The 16,855-nt window shown below is 42.6% G+C and overlaps 1 protein-coding gene across 2 annotated transcripts in view; it reads left to right on the top strand.

Annotated features, from left to right (window-relative positions):
• tmem41b (transmembrane protein 41B) overlaps nt 1-16,633 on the top strand; it is a 50,031-nt gene extending 33,398 nt beyond the window's left edge. Inside the window, exons 6-7 of one of the 2 annotated variants that reach the window (XM_068046371.1) lie at nt 346-484; nt 15,884-16,633. In XM_068046371.1, coding sequence (XP_067902472.1) covers nt 346-484; nt 15,884-16,053 — 309 coding nt within the window. In that variant the 3' untranslated portion in view covers nt 16,054-16,633. Of the gene's footprint in view, nt 1-345; nt 485-10,829; nt 11,353-15,883 lie in introns of those variants that run through there. The other variant, XM_068046372.1, reaches the window with a different exon arrangement.
• The last annotated feature ends 222 nt before the right edge of the window (nt 16,634-16,855 follow it).

The following is a 16,855-nucleotide window of genomic DNA, read 5'->3' as shown; positions in this document are numbered from 1 at the left end:
TTAAAGCATCACCTGGGAGCTTCATCATGGAAAGAAAATGGATGCATGGAATCACTTGGTTCTACTTTCATGCACTTTCCAGTGGTCAGAGTTTTATCAGGAGAGGTCATCAGTTCACCTGTGTGATTGTCATGCCATCAGGAATAATATGATTGTATTGTGAATGTACCCCATCAAAAATGTCACCAATCAGTAACACTTTGTTCTGTGTGTAATGTGGCAATGCTATATTAAATCTGTTGAAAAATTGCTAATGCAGTTATCCTAAAGAAGGGACTGCAAGAGAAGTGTTCATGTTCAAATTGTGCCTAATTGGTATATGTTTTTATTTACATTTTTTTGCAGGTTGACAAGCACAGGGAGCACCTTATTAATTATATCATTTTCTTGAGAATAACTCCTTTCCTGCCAAACTGGTTCATTAATATTACAAGTCCTATAATAAATGTACCTCTGGGTGTCTTTTTCGTTGGCACTTTTTTAGGTAAGTATGTGGTGTTTTTATGAGGAGTCCTTTTTTAAAAAAGCTCCCATTGATTTGATTGAAACAAGCATACTAAGTTGTGTTTTTAGGGGAAATTGTTAAGTTATGCTACTCAGTCTGCTGTTCATTTCTGGTATTAATTTTCTTATTGAATGCTTAAACCCACACTTTGTGAGTTATTTAATGACAAGGTAGTGACTGTTCTCCATGTAACATTTCTTCAGGATTGAGATGGCCCAAAAGGGACACTGATGATGGAAGAGTGAAACCAGATTCTCCATGACAGACTCAGTATTGTGATATCTTAGCCAGTGCCTTGTTTTCAAGGGTTGCATTGATGATGATTAACTAGCCACCCTAGTTCACTGATGGAATCTGGCTAGCCAATGGAAACCTTACCAGTGTGATGCAGCTTAAACTCCTGCAGCATCCCTAAACATTTAGAGTCATAGAGTCATTTACAGCGTAGAAGGAGGCCATTCGGCCCATTGAGTTCATGCCAGCTCTCCAGGGAGCTTTGCAGTCAGTCCCACTCCCCAGCTCTGTCCCCGTTATCCTGAAAGTCTATTTTTCTCATGTGGCCATCCAACTTCCTCTTGAAGTTATCGATCGTCTCCACTTCCACCGCCCTTGTGAGCAGCGAGTTCCAGGTTATTACCACCCGCTGTGCAAAAAAAAAAGTGCTTCCTTATATTCTTGGGAGATTCCGAAGACTTAGCGTTTGTCAGTTTGCACCAGAGTGTTTCGGATTAAGTATGTGGAATAACGGGAAAAGAGTGTACACTCCATATTGGCCAAACAGAAATTCGACTGGTATGGATTTCTCAGTAGCTTGATTTGGAGATTCTGAAGCATGATTGGTTTTGCATGTCAGTTATGTGGCAAACAAAATAAAATAATTTATGGTTTGATATTGAGCAATAGTTCTAATCACATTGATCTGTTATGTTCCCATATCAATTCCACCCCTTTCCCGTCATCTACATATTCAATCTGAACCTGAATGTTGACCGTTTCTGCCTTAAGCAGTAACCCCCCGAGAGTGAATTCCACATCCTCACCAATCTCCTGCACTTTGTTCTAAACCTAATATGCTTAATCGTTTATCAATAGTCCTTAATTTGCAACCCTTTGACTACTGGAAATGATCTGTTTCTATCTGCTCTGTGCCTTTTTTTCATAATTTTTAACAGTTCTAACATCTTCCCATGACCTGTCACTGGGACGAAGAAAAGGACACAATTTTTGAAGTCTCTGTGTATTTGTGTTTCCTCACACTGGCAGAATCTGAGTGAATCTGCATTATATACTTTCTAAAGCCTGAATATTCTTCCGATGATTCTTTAGATGTAAATGGTTTTATATAGGTTCCGTATTGTCTCTTAGTTTCTATATTCTATACCTTGTGATAAAACTTAGAATTCCATTTTTTTTTTGTTTACAGCCTTATCAACCTGAAATGCTGCCTTTAATATCCAGGGATCCTGTACTCCCAAATCCCTCTGTTCTTCCACAGCACTGAACTTCAGTGTATAATTACAATGTTTCAGCCTCAACTGCTTTCTGTGGTAGTGAATTCCACAGGCTCACCACTCTCGGTGAAGAAATTTCTCCTCATCTCAGTCCTGAAAGGTTTACCCCGTATCCTTAGACTATGACCTGGTTCTGGACTCACCTACCATCGGGAACATCCTTCCTGCATCTACCCTGTCAAGTCGTGTTAGAATTTTATAGGTTTCTATGAGATCCCCCCTCATTCTTCTGAACTCCAGCGAATATAATCCTAACCAACTCAATCTCTCCTCATATGTCAGTCCCGCCATCCCGGGAATCAGTCTGGTAAACCTTCGCTGCACTCCCTCTATAGCAAGAACATCCTTCCTCAGATAAGGAGCCAAAACTGCACACAATATTCCAGGTGTGGCCTCACCAAGGCCCTGTATAATTGCAGCAAGACATCCTTGCTCCTGTACTTGAATCCTCTTGCTATGAAGGCCAACGTACCATTTGCCTTTTTTACCGCCTGTTGCACCTGCATGCTTATTTTCAGCGACTGGTGACGAGAATACCCAGGTCTCGCTGCATATTCCCCTCCCTCAGTTTATAGCCATTCAGATAATCTGCCTTCCTGTTTTTGCTACCAAAGTGGAAAACCTCACATTTATCCACATTATACTGCATCTGCCATGCATTAGCCCACTCACTCAACTCGTCCAAATCACCCTGGAGCCTCTCTGCATCCTCCTCACAACTCACCCTCCCACCCAGTTTTGTGTCATCTGCATATCTGGAAATATTATATTTAGTTCCCTCATCTAAATCATTAATGTATAGTGTGACTAGCTGGGGTCCTAGCACCGATCCCTGAGGTACCCCATTAGTCACTGCCTGCCATTCAGAAAAAGACCCATTTATCCCTACTCTTTGTTTCCTGTCCGCCAACCAGTTTTCTATCCATCGCAATACACTACCCCCAATCCCATGCGCTTTAATTTTACATGCTAATCTCTTATGTGGGACTTTGTCGAAAGCCTTCTGAAAGTCCAAATAAACCACATCCACTGGCTCCCCCTCATCAACTCTACTAGTTATATCTTCGAAGAATTCTAGTAGATTTATCAAGCATGATTTCCCTTTTGTAAATCCATGCTGACTCTGCCCGATTCTACCACTGTTCTCTAAGTGCTTTGCTACAAAATCTTTGAGAATAGAGTCTAGAATTTTCCCTACTACCGACTTCAGGCTTTTGCAGCTTTCTTTAGCTATCTTCTGGAGAATTAATCGTGCCTCATATTTTGATATCATCTGAAAATTTCAACAATACTTCTAGGTCCAAATCAAAATCACTGTTATAGCCACTGAACTTAAGTGCCCCTGGAACTGAACCTAATTTTTCTCCCTGGAATTCTGCATTGACCTCCAACTGTTGTACAGCTGGGATCACTTGACTCAGCACAGACCAGGGATTGAAACTTCTCTATGATACAGTACAACATCACTCAATGTATTTACCCACTAGGCTGTTACAGGGAACAAATAAAAAAACTTAATGCAGTGTATTTTAGTTTGAACTTCATCATCATTACTCAGATGAGAACAACCTAACAACTCTCTATCCTTTTTGATCCTTAGGGAAAACTAATTTTTGTAATATTGATGGCATAGATTATCAACCATGTTATAAATAAGAGCAGGGGTAGATCATATGGTCTCTTGAGCCTGCTCCACCATTCAATATGATCATGGCTAATCTTCTGCCTCAAATCCACTTTCCTGCCTGCCACCCATTATCTGTCTCAGCCTTGAGTACACTCAATGATGGAGCATCCATAATGCTCTTGGGTAGAGAATTCCAAAGATTCACAACCCTTCTGAGTGAAGAAACATCTCCACAGTTCAGTCCTAAATTTTCGACTGCTCATTCTGAGACTGTGTCCCCGTGTACTTGATTCCCCAACCAGGGGAAACGACCTCAAGGGTCTACCCTGTCAACTCCCTTTGGAATCTTGTATGTTTCAAAGAGATCACCTCTTATTCTTCTAAACTCCAGAGTATAGGCCCAATTTACTCAGCCTCCCATCATAGGACAACACTCTCAACCCAGTGAACCTTCGCTGTGCTGCCTCCAAGGCAAGTATATCCTTCCTTAGATCTGGAGAACAAAACTGCATACAATACTGAAGATGTGGTCTTACCAAAGCCCTATATGAATGTAGCAAGACTTCTTTTTTCTTGTACTCCAGTCCCCTTGTAATAAAGGCCAACATGCCATTTGCCTTCCTAAATGCTTGCTGTACCTGCATGCGAACTTTATGTTCCTTGTATGAGTACACCCAAATCTCTCTGAACATCAACATTTACAAGTTTCACGCCTTTCAAAAAATATTCTGCTTTTCTATTCTTACTACCAAAGTGAATAACCTCACACCTCCCCACATCATACTCCATCTTCTAACTTGTTGCCCACTCACTTAACCCGTCTATATCTCTTTGCAGCCTCTTTGTATCTAAATTTTCTGATGATACAAAGTTAGGTGGGAATGTAAGCTGTGGTGAGGACACGGAGATTGGGTACAAGAATTCTTGCTTGGCACTCGAGTATGTTGCTTTCAAACTTAATATGGAATTAAATTGTATTATGATCACTTTTTTCCAGAGGATCTTATACAATGAGATAACTAATAACCCTACCTCATTACACAATACTAGATCTAAAATATCTTTATCCCTGGTTGGTCCCACAACATATTGTTCTAGGAAACTGTCGCAAAAACAGTCTACAAACTTGTCTTCCAAACTACTTTTGCCAATTTGATTTGTTGAGTGTATCTCAATCTTAAAGTCCTTGACAATTATTACATTGCCTTTGTTACGAGCTCCAATTATTTCTTGCTTAATGCTCTGTCCAATGCTATAGCTACTGTTAGGCCCATAAATGGCTATAAACTGTGCATTTTCTGGCCCTTGTTATCCCTAATCTCCACCCATACTGATTGTACTTACTGACCTTTTGAGCCAAGACCCTTTCTCGCTACTGTCCTTATGTCATCCTTTATTATCAGGGCTACTACTCCTTTTCCATTCTGCCTCATTTTTCAAAATGTTGTATACCTTGGAATATTTAGTTCCCAGGTCACCTTGTAACCACGTCACTGTAATGGCGATTAGATCAAACCCATCTAACTCCAATTGGGCCGGTACTTCTTCAAAAAATTCGATCAAGTTAGTCAGACAAGATCTTCCCGTAACAAATCCATGCTGACTATCCTTGATTAATTTGTGCCCTAAGTGACAGTTTATCCTGTCTCAGAATAGATTCCAATAATTTGCCCACTACTGAGGTTAGACTGACTGGCCTGTAATTATTCGGTCTACCCCTCGCTGCCTTTTTTAACAGAGGTACAACATTAGCTGTCCTCCAACCCTCCAGCACCACACCTGTATCTAGTGAGGACTGGAAAATGATGGACATGCCTTCTTCTATTTCCTCTCTGGCTTCTTTTAACATTTCGGGGTACATTTCATTTGGCCCTGGTGATTTATCAATTTTCAAGGATGCTAATCCCATCAATACTTTCTCTCCCCCTATGTTTATCACAGTCAATACCTCACACCCATCTTCTACAATATCTGCATCGTTCCCCCTCTTTTGAACAAGGAAGATAGATGAGGGTAGTGCAGTTGATGTGGTCTACATGGATTTTAGCAAGGCTTTTGACAAGATCCCACATGGCAGACTGGTTAAAAAAAATAAAATCCCATGGGATCTAGGGAAATGTAGCAAGGTGGATACAACATTGGCTCAGTGGCAGGAAACAAAGGGTAAATGTTGACTGGTGTTTTTGCAATTGGAGGGCTGGGCATTCTGCAGGCTCAGTACTGGGTCTCCTGCATTTTGTGGTATAAATGATTTGGATGTAAATGTAGGGAGCATGATCAAGAAGTTTGCAGACCACACAAAGATTGGCCATGTGGTAGATAGCGAGGAGTATAGCTATAGACTGCAGAAAGATATCAATGGACAATGGTGGGCAGAAAAGTGGCAAATAGAATTCAACCTGGAGAAGTGTGAGGTGATGCATTTATGGGGGGGACAAACAAGGCAAAGGAATATACAATTAATGAGAGAATACTGACAGGTGTAGGAGAAGTGAGGGATCTTGGAGTGAATGTCCACAGATCCCTGAAGGTAGCAGGACAGGTCGATAAGGTGGTTAAGAAAGCATATGGAATCCTTTCCTTTATAAGCTGAGGTATAGAATATAAGAGCACGGAGGTTATGCTGGAACTGTATAAATCATTGGTTAGACTACAACTTGAGTAATGTGTGCAGTTCTGGTCACCTCATTACAGAAAAGATGTAATTGCATTAGAGAGGGTACAGAGGAGATTTACAAGGATGTTGCTGGGACTAGAAAATGCAGATATGAAAGATTGGATAGGCTGGGGTTGTTCTCCTTGGAACAGAGAAGGCTGAGATGAGATTTGATTGAAATGTGCAAAATTGTGAGAAGCCTGGATAGAGTGGATGTGAAGGGCTTATCTATCTCAGCAGAGAGGTCAGTGACTAGAGGGCATAGATTTAAAGTGACTGGTGGAAAGATTAGAGGGAAAGTGAAGAAAACAGTTTTCACCCTCAACTAATTTAAAAGGAGTCTGGACATGCTGTAACCTGCAGGGCTACGGATCAAACGCTGGAAGGTGGGATTAGACTCGGTAGCTCATTTTTTGGCTGGCGCGGACATGATGGGCCAAGTGGCCTCTTCCTGTGCCGTAAACTTTCTATAATCCAATGACTCTATGAACCCAGTTCTTCAAACTCCCTCCTCAGAACATCATTCTTAGTTCTACCTTTGTTGTTGGTTCCTATGTGGAACACAATAATTGGATCCTTCCCACTCCAGATTCTTCTCCAGCTATGAGAAGATGTACTGAACCTTGGTACTGGGTAAGCAACACAACCTTTGGGAACTCCCAGTCTTCGCTACAGAGAACAGTATCTATTCCCCTGACTATACTATCCCCTACCACTACCACATTTCTTTTTACTGTCCGCCACTTGCATGGCCTCCTGCACCATGATCCCATGGTCAGTTTTCTCATCCATCTTGAATCTGTTGGACAAAGACAAGGGCTGAGCTCCTCCATCACTACATCCTGCACCCCCATGCCTGCCTGCTACATCTTGAATCCCCATGCTTGCCTGCTGCATCCTGGATCCTCATGCCTGCCTGGGTAGGTTGGAAATTCCCTCATCAGCTCATGCTCCTCATCATAACTTCACATGTAAACTGATTTTCCACTGCATTTCCAGTGAAGTTGCAATGGCAGAGCAGGAATGACTCGGAGGAACTTCATGACCAGTGTTTCCAGTGAGAAGATATGGGCATTAGCCACTACCTTGTGTAATATGTGAGAAATAGTATGCCCTTCTTTGCACTACAAATGTTGCACATTTCATATGTTAATCCTGTTTAATTATCCATTCTTCAGTGAATGTTAAAGTTTATGTTATGCAGTTTTGTTTCAATAAATGGGTATTTAGTTGAAAAGATGTGCAACTGTTAGGGTAACTGGTCATATTCAGGATAAGTTATTCTCAGTAATAACATCAGTCATGACAGACCCTGTGCCCTTTAGGAAAAAATATCTTTCAAATATCAAAGGATCTATATGACCCTCAGGCCTGCTTTTTAAAAGCTTCAAAGAGGGTTTTATTTTAAAGAACACCTCAGCCCTGCTGTTTGTTGTTTTGGATGATGGAGGTGGTTTGTGTCTGGTGCCTGTGTCCTTTTCAAAACTGCATGTGGACTTCCAGTTCATTTGGACAAATCAGGATATACAATCATAAAACCTGGATGATCAACAGGGTTTTAATAACCAGTGTCACAATTAAACTGACTCCATAGAACTCCAAAGAATCCTTTAGTGTTTTACCACCGTGACATTGACTGATAGGCTAGTGAATTATTATTAAATATAATTGTCACAGATTTTGCAGTCAGCTGTCTCACCACCGAAAGCTTGCCACAAAGATCTAGCAATCTCTATGGTGTGGATTTTATCTATTCCAATGTTAATTTCATTTTGGCACCAACTATAGGGGACGTCTGAATTCCGACAACAGTGATGTTGTTTAGCAGGCTAAATAACCAAGTACATTGTAGAATTCTCACAGCAAACAAGAAAGTAAAAAGCAGGTTTTATCATTCACTTTTTATAATACAGAAGTGAAGATTGTGACAACACGTGGGATTAAGGTAGAAGCTGAAATATAAACTTTATAAAAAGAAAATTATTAATTTAAAAATCTATGGAATTTTTGGCATGAAATGGAGAATTTTGACATTCCACAAATATAAAATTAGTTTTACAGGGCTAGAGAGGTTGGTCAGCAGTAATTATAACTTAGTATATCATTTAAAAACCCAATTACACCTCTTTCAACAAGGTACACACAAATAAGCTACACTGTGAGCCCTACTGACCATCTTAAATTGGTTGTCAGCGTAATACTTAGCACACTGCGGATTATTTAGCAAATGTCCAATCGTGGAATCACATCTAATGTTGGACACTTGTTCCAAAGACTGGCGGATCGTATCAAACAACATGTCCCTTCCGCTGTTCGCAACGGAGAAGGTACAGGCTGTACCCAGCAGCCCGTGCTTGCAAAACTGGAAGCTACGTATATTGATACACAGAGCCCTGTTCTTTGCAGACAGAAAGAACATGTACACACATTGCGCCTGTTTCAGCTGTTTCAGGGCAATGCCTTGACCAATCCGAGTCAAGCTGCCTGGATTAAATTTCGAACAAAGCTTGGCAGTTAACTGTCAGTCACGGTAAACTGGTGCATTCTCCATGGCAACGCCTCTACCAATCAGAGCTCACTTGCCAACCAATCAGCACTCTCTTCTCATGCAGTATAAGTTGTTGTTTTCCCTTACGTTGGTTATTATTCCGTTTTCTCTTAGACTGGATTCCATAATGGAGACGTTGAGTAGATTGATTATTCGTTTAAGGCTGCATCTAGGCATTTGCGCATACGCATATTTTGCACACGTGTAAAGACGCCTTCCCATCAGCATCAGTAAATAGTGTGTGTTTAATTAAAAAATTACTTTTGCCAAAACTTCAGTCGAACGCCAACAACTGGGTCTTCCCCTCAGCTTCCCTGTCCCCTCCCATTCTAGTTTTCTCCTCCAGATTAGTCCCAGTACCACACAAGTGAGTATAAAAGTAGGATAGAGCAAATGAATGTGTGGTTGGAGAAATGGTGCTGGAGGGAGGGCTTCAGATTCTTGGGACATTGGGAATGGTTCTGGGGAAGATGAGGCATGCACAGACCAGACAGGTTGTACTTGAGTAGAGCTGGGACCAATGTCCTTGGGCGGCGATTTGCTAGTGCTATTGGGGAAGGTTTAAACTAACTTAGCAGGGGTGTGGGAAGCAGGAGGTAAACTTAGAGAAAAACCAAGGTGCACAGAGAAAGAGGAGAGATAGCACAAGAGTAGGAAATAGTAGGGCATTAGGTGGGGTCAGTGTATGAGGGGATGTAATAAGGTCTAAATTAGGTTTACTGTGCATGTATATGAATGTGTGGAATGTAGTAAATAGGCTTGGTGAGCTGCAGGCGCAGATCGCCACATGGAAATATGATGATGTGTTGATAACGGAGACCTGGCTGAGGAAGGGGCAGGACTGGATACTTAACATTGCTGGATACAAGATGTTCAGGAAAGATGGGGAAATAAGGAAAGGAGGACGGGTAGCTGTATTGATTAAGGAGAACATTACAGTACTGGAGAGAGGATGTCTTAGAGGGATCAAGAACAGAATTTATTTGGTTAGAGCTAACAAACAATAGATGTACCATTACATTGTTGGGGGTATTCTGCAGGCCTGCAACCAGTGGGAAGCATATAGAGGAACAAATTTTCAAGAAAATTACAGAGAGGTGCAAGAATTATAGAGTAGTTATAATGGGGGACTTCAATTATTCCAATATAGATTGGATAATTGTGTAAGGGTAAAGAGAAGGAAGAGTTTCTAAAGTGTGTTCAGGAGAATTTTCTACATCAGTATGTTTCCAGTCCAACAAGGAAGAAGGCATTGCTGGTTCTGGGGAATGAGGTGGTTCAAGTGAATCATTTAGGGGACAATGACCATAGCTAACCTAAACGTTATGATGCTTTGAAAAAGGACAAGGAGCAATCCAGAATAAAGATAAATAATTGGGGGAGGGCCAGCTTCAATGGAGCGAGAACAGATGATGACGACAGTTTTGAAACGCAGGAGGACATTACCCAAGAGGGAACCGTACACAATGTCAGCCCGCATGAGACTCGAAGTGACGTTAGATAGTCAACAGTTTAGTGGGAATGCAACTGAGAGAGCAGCAAATGGTCACATTACCTCGGAGAGGAGGTGTGAGAGAAACTAAAGAAAGACTTGGGTGCAGGACTAGCGTAAGGGGTCCTTGGCAGAAGTTTGGCTTCCTTGGTAAGCTGAAGGGGCGAATGCAGCTGAACAGATGTTTTCAATCGTAGTGATAAGTCCATGAGCTCATTGCATTAGTTTTTGGAGGTGAAGGTAGAAGGGTGTAGGGAGACATTGATAGTGGAGAAAATAAAATGGGATTATCTTTGCATTCCAGGATGATCCTGGAAAAGTGAGCAGTTTTAGCAGAAGAGGGCAGGACCCAATAGGGCTTGATGTGGTCTCGCCAGCCAAATCTGATGAATGGTTAAACGGGTTTGGTACCAGATGCATTCAATTCTGCAATTTTTGGACTTGAGGGTGTGATGGAATCCGTGGTTGCAAAGCTTGTTTTTTTTTAAAGATCCTAACTGAAACAGAAACTGGACAAACAACTTCAGGTTTCCAGGAAAACTGACACTGGTTCAAACTAGATAAAAGGAGACAGCATTCTCCCGAGACCAGGCAGACAAGGCAGATCAAGCCTGAGTAGAGCAGCGGCAAGCAGAAGAAACTGAAGACTGAATCCAGAAGCTGTTTCTGTTACTTGAAGTAGCCGACTAACCAGACCCGGACAGACAGTGTATAAGTTGTCACTGAAGGACTCGGATAAAGATAAGACTGGTAAATCCATGCCATCAAGACTGTCGTGAGCAGAGCTGAGGAGGTTCTGCAGAAATGTGCCTTGTGGTGAAGACTATACCCGTGGATTGAGAGGGAACTGCTGTCGGAAGAAGAACAGCAGCTTAAATCCTTGAAGAAATGAGCTGAAAATCCTGAAGAGCTTCAGAGTTGTGAAGAACTGTTGCCATGTATGCTGGTTGGACTACCCAGTGAAACCATGAGCCCCATCTCTATTGTATCTGGTGGTTAAGATGTAATTTGTAATATATATATTGACCATGATCTGTCTCTTGCTTCATGTTTTATTTATATTGGTTTTGGTTTGAGTTGTCATGCCTCAGTAAAGCTACTTTTAAGACATGAGCTTTATTCAATGTGGAATCTTTGAAATTGTCCACTTTTTTTTTTAGAAGGAAAAGTCAATGTGCTGCAAAATAGCCCGCCAAAGGTCAGATGACCTGGGCTGTGTTGTCGAAAATTGCCTCATTGTCTTCAAAAGATATATTCCAGACTAAGAGGTGTTGACATTATTCAAGAAGGGTAGCAGGGATAAACCAGGTAATTACAGGCCAGTGAGTCTAACATCAGTGGTAGAGAAACTATTGGTAAAAAAAAGCATGGCTTTGTCAAGGGGAGATCATGTCTAACAAATTTGATTGAATTTTTCGAGGAGCTGACGAGGTGTGTGTCGATGAGGGTAAAGCAGTTGATGTAGTCTACATGGGCTTCAGTAAGGCTTTTGATAAGGTCCCACATGAGAGGTTTGGCAAATTGGTTCCAAAATTGGCTCAGTGGCAGGAGACAGAGGATGATGGTCGAGGGTTGTTTTTGCGATTGGAAGCCTGTGACCAGTGGTTTTCCAGCAGGGATCAGTGCTGGGACACTTGCTGTTTTAAGTGTACATTAATGATTTAGACGTGAATATAGGTGGTATGATCAGTAAGTTCACAGATGACACGGAAATTGGTGGTGTCTTAAATAGTGAGGAGGAAAGCCTTAGATTATAGGACGATATACATCGGCTGGTAAGATGGGCGGAGCAGTGGTAAATGGAATTTAGTCCTGAGAAGTGTGAGGTGATGCATTTTGGGAGGGCTAACAAGGCAAGGGAATATACAATGGATGGTAGGACCCTAGGAAGTACAGAGGGTCAGAGGGACTTTGGTGTACTTGTCCATAGATCACTGAAGGCAGCAGCACAGGTAGATAAGGTGGTTAAGAAAGCAGATGGGATAGTGATATTAGCATGTTGCATAGAATATAAGAGCAGGGAGGGTATGTTGGAGCTGTATAAAATGGACACAGCTGGAGTACTGTGCACAGTTCTGGTCGTCACACTATAGGAAGGATGTGATTGCCCTGGAGAGAGTGCAGAGGAGATTCACCAGGATGTTGCCTGGGTTGGAGCATTTCAGCTATGAAGAGAGACTTGATAGGCTAGGGTTGTTTTCCTTAGAGCAGAGAAGGCTGAGGGGGGGACCTGATTGAGATATACAAAACTATGAGGGGCATAGATAGGGTAGATAGGAAGAAACTTTTTCCCTTAGCGTAGGTGTCAATAACCAGGGGGCATAGATTTAAGGTAAGGGGCAGGAGGTTTAGAGGAGATTTGAGGAAAAAAATTTTCGCCCAGAGGGTGGTTGGAATCTGGAAGACGCCACCTGAAGGGGTGGTAGAGGCAGAAACCCTCACAACATTTAAGAAGTATTTAGATGAGCACTTGAAACACTATCTCATACAAGGCTGCGGGCCAAGTGCTTGAAAATGGGATTAGACTAGGTGCTTGATGGCCATCACGGACACGTTGGGCCAAAGGGCCTGTGTCTGTGCTGTATAACTCTGACTCTATGACTACAGCCATCCTGGAACCATCAAGATATATTCCCAAATTGAATGGTTTTCTTCTGAGATGAAGGTGTAAAGTAGATACATCATAACAGAATGATACCCATCCAGACATTAATGGATAACCTTGGATTCCACATCCTGGTCCATTGTGTTGTCACATTAGGGGAGCAGGCCATGGGCTGGATTTTATAGGCTCCCCGAGGCAGATGGAGCATGGAGAATCACAACAGGGGGCGGAGGGGCCCTCGCCTCCCTGACGCCAAGCGATCTTACCAGGGGCGGGATAGACTGACGGCCTTCCCAGCCAGAGAACAGCTGAGGTGCTTAAGTGGCCTATTAAGCTCCACTTCCCGCCACTGTTGGACTCTTACCAGCGGGCTTGGGGTGGGGGGTAAAACGAGGCGCCCTCCCTGTGATCTTGGGGTGGGGTCCCTCCTCTGTGGGCAATCTGTAGCCCATGGAGGACCCCCGCCATGAACCACTGCACCGCGCCCCCCCCCCCATATCCCTCCTCGCTCTGGACTGCATAACCGCCCCCTTGCAATACCCATCCCCCCCCCCCCCCCACTTCACGGGGCCTTCCGGACAAGCCCCAGCAGCCCTACCTCACTAATCCCTGGTCTGGGGTTCCAGTGTGGGGCCTGGGTGCGAGGTCTCTGCAGTACCAGCACTGGCCACTAATACTGGTGGCACACTAGATACTGCTGGCCCTCTGATTGGCCAGCAGCTCATGGAGGCAGGATCCCCATCTTTAAATGGATGAGGATCCTGGCTCATGAAGCTTTGATGGAAAAAGTCCAGAGGATCACTTGGGAGGGTGGGGTGAGGGAGTGGGGTAGGGGTGTGAGGAGGTGCTGCAGAAAAAGGCTAGGCAGGGTTCCCCTTGTCTTTTTGGCCGAGAGCTCCACCTCCTACACAAAATCCAGCCTCGTGTCGGGTACCAGAAATGTCAATCTGAATTGTGACCTTAAAAGGTAACCTTCTGGAGAGAGAGGAGAGATCCGACACATTACAGAAGGCAGTCGAGCCAGGGGCTATGGAAAGACGCAGCCTAAACAAGGAGAAGCCCTGCTGCTAATTCTACGGTTCAACTTGGTGCAGCTGAGAACTGAAAGTGACTACCACCTCCAGTCTGAAATCCGAACCACCAGAAATCTAAACCTCAACAAGTTCAAGACTACAAACAACCCAAGCCTGCCCTTTTAAAAGAGACTGTTCTACTTAGAAGATTCAACAGGTTTACCATAAACCATGAACACCTAGCACATCTTGAACTCTTACCCTCTATCTATCGTGAGAGTGAATGCGTGAGTGGTGTTGCGAGCATTTTGGGGAATGAATAATGTTAAATAAATAGTTGATCTTCTGTTTTAAACCTACAAGAAAGGTGAAATCTTGTTCGTTTGGTTTTGTTTCCTGAATTGAGGTCATTCAGTGGATTTGCTTTTTGTTGATGGTCTCGCGGGGATCATAAAGGAGTTAATGAGGGTTTTACTGGGTACAGGGACATCAAAGGCGGATGAGAGGGAGTGTATGAACAGAGCAGTAGCAGCACAAATATGGCAAACGGAGAGCCAAAGGCTAGACAGTTGGGAGTTTAAATGTGCAGTTGTGAGTGACTTGGGTAGAAGTTCCCCCCCTGGGGTGGACGCAGATGAAGAGGGTTTGGAAAGATGAGTGATGGATATAAGAAAGTGATCAGAGATGGCCTTACCTGTGCCTGAAATAATGGGAATAGAAATGCCATATAAAATGAAGAGGCTCAGACGGTGGACGTGAATGTAGTTAAAGGTTTATATGGAGGGGGAGATTAAGGAAGGATAGGAGGGCAGTGAACTTTGAGGAAAAAGGGCAAGGTGAGTTGAGGTGGAGATTGAAATCACCTGTGATGCAAAGTCACTTGTAGAGGTTGAGGGAGGATACCAGTGATATCTTGGTGGGAAACATGGCATGGTACTTGGGTAGGCAGTAAAGAATGAGGATTTTAAAGGAGAGGTGAGAGGGGCGAAACAAGCCCAGGTACTCAAAGGAGGAGAAGGTGCCAGAGGAGTAGTGGGAAGCGATGTCATGTTATGCAGTTGTTCTTCCATCTCCACCCTTCACCTTAAATTATGCAGATCACATTTTAGGTGCAGGGAAGTGATGAAGAATGGGAAGATGAAAGCCAAACAATTATTTTTAAATGGTGTACGCTTAAGCAGCACATTGCTTTCAAGGCAAGTAGGTTAATTTTGGTGTTGAAAAGGCAATTTTGTGCTAATGCAAGTTCAGTGTAGACTCCAAACGACTCAGCCCCATGACAGCTGTTTAGCGCACTTTCCAGTGATCAAGAACACTAGTTTTTTTTGCCATCATGTCCCACAGATACTGAATTCGCTGGTGTTCTTCCTACTGCCCTGCTGAGATTTGCTAATTCACAATGGACCTGGGGCCTTCTGACTTATATGGCTTAGTACAGTCTTAGGGGAGCATTGAATCAATTTTAATCAAAATAATCTTAACCATTAAAATGTTAATGTCAAAATTCAAATGACATGTATATTATAGACTAGGCTACTAAAGAAAATCCTGAACCACTTGAACCATGGGGCGGCGCAGTGGTTAGCACCGCAGCCTCATAGCTCCAGCGACCCAGGTTCGGTTCAGGGTACTGCCTGTGCGGAGTTTGCAAGTTCTCCCTGTGACTGTGGGTTTCCGCTGGGTGTTCTGGTTTCCTCCCACAGCCAAAGACTTGCAGGTTGATAGGTAAATTGGCCGTTGTAAATTGTCCCTAGTGTAGGTAGGTGGTAGGAGAATGGTGGGGATGTGGTAGGGAATATAGGATTAGTATAAATGGGTGGTTGTTGGTCGGCACAGACTCGGTGGGCCGAAGGGCCTGTTTTAGTGCTGTATCTCTAATCAAAAATCAATAATCTCTCTATGACACTCATTTTTGTTTCCTTTCAGGTGTAGCACCTCCATCGTTTGTGGCAATTAAAGCTGGCACAACGCTTTACCAACTTACCACAGCAGGAGAGGCTGTTTCCTGGAATTCACTCTTCGTTCTCATGATCTTGGCAATAATCTCCCTCCTTCCAGTGTTTTTTCAGAAAAAGCTGAAGCAGAAGTTCTCATAACCATTGCACAATCTTACATCTTGTCTCAGAATTTGCCTTTGTTACCTTCAGTTACACGGGGCCTAGTGAATGTCCACTAAGTGGGATTGTAGTAAATATTATATTCCAGAGATAAATAAGTCACTTAAATTTTTTTCTAATGACGTGCACACTTTAAAAATGTGACACGCTTATTCTTTGGTCATAAAATGTTTAGTTTCCCTGCTTTTAATTCCCCTGCGTTAGCATTGCCTAGGCCACATGTGTACTGGATCTTGATTATGAATATTGCACATGTCTTGTCTACTTATTTTTTTTCATCAGTGGAATTTGTTGTAGAATGTAGCTGAACTGAGCTAAGCACATAATGGAATTGCAGCAAGCCGTTCCCAATTCCAGATATACTAAGTTCAGCTCACTTCCACACCCTTGCACATTTTAAACAAAAACCTTTCCTGTGCTGCTGTTACATGTAGTGGAAGCATTTGTGCAAGGTACTTCAGATTTAAAAATTTACTATCTGCAATCTTATGCCTGTAACAGTATTAAGAACATCAACACTGCAATAAATCCATGCATTCTTAGCATATCATTATTTGTATCATGCATGTTTTTGTCTCCTAAATGGCTACATAATATCAACTGTTTTAACTTAACTTTCTGGTGCAAATATTTATTGGAGTAGATGGAGGCTGGATTAGTTTACTATTTCAGTATTCACGCCGCGTGTACTTTTTTCAGTTTTAAATGGTATAAATGTTATAATTTTAATAAACAAGTGTCTGTAAAGGTCCTTCAGCACAAGAAGCATGATGTCTAAGTT

The sequence above is a fragment of the Heterodontus francisci genome, chromosome 14, assembly GCF_036365525.1.
Source record: "Heterodontus francisci isolate sHetFra1 chromosome 14, sHetFra1.hap1, whole genome shotgun sequence".
Taxonomy (NCBI): Eukaryota; Metazoa; Chordata; class Chondrichthyes; order Heterodontiformes; family Heterodontidae; genus Heterodontus; species Heterodontus francisci.
The sequence above is the reverse complement of the archived record's forward strand: the minus strand, read 5'-3'. Positions and strand labels throughout refer to the sequence as shown.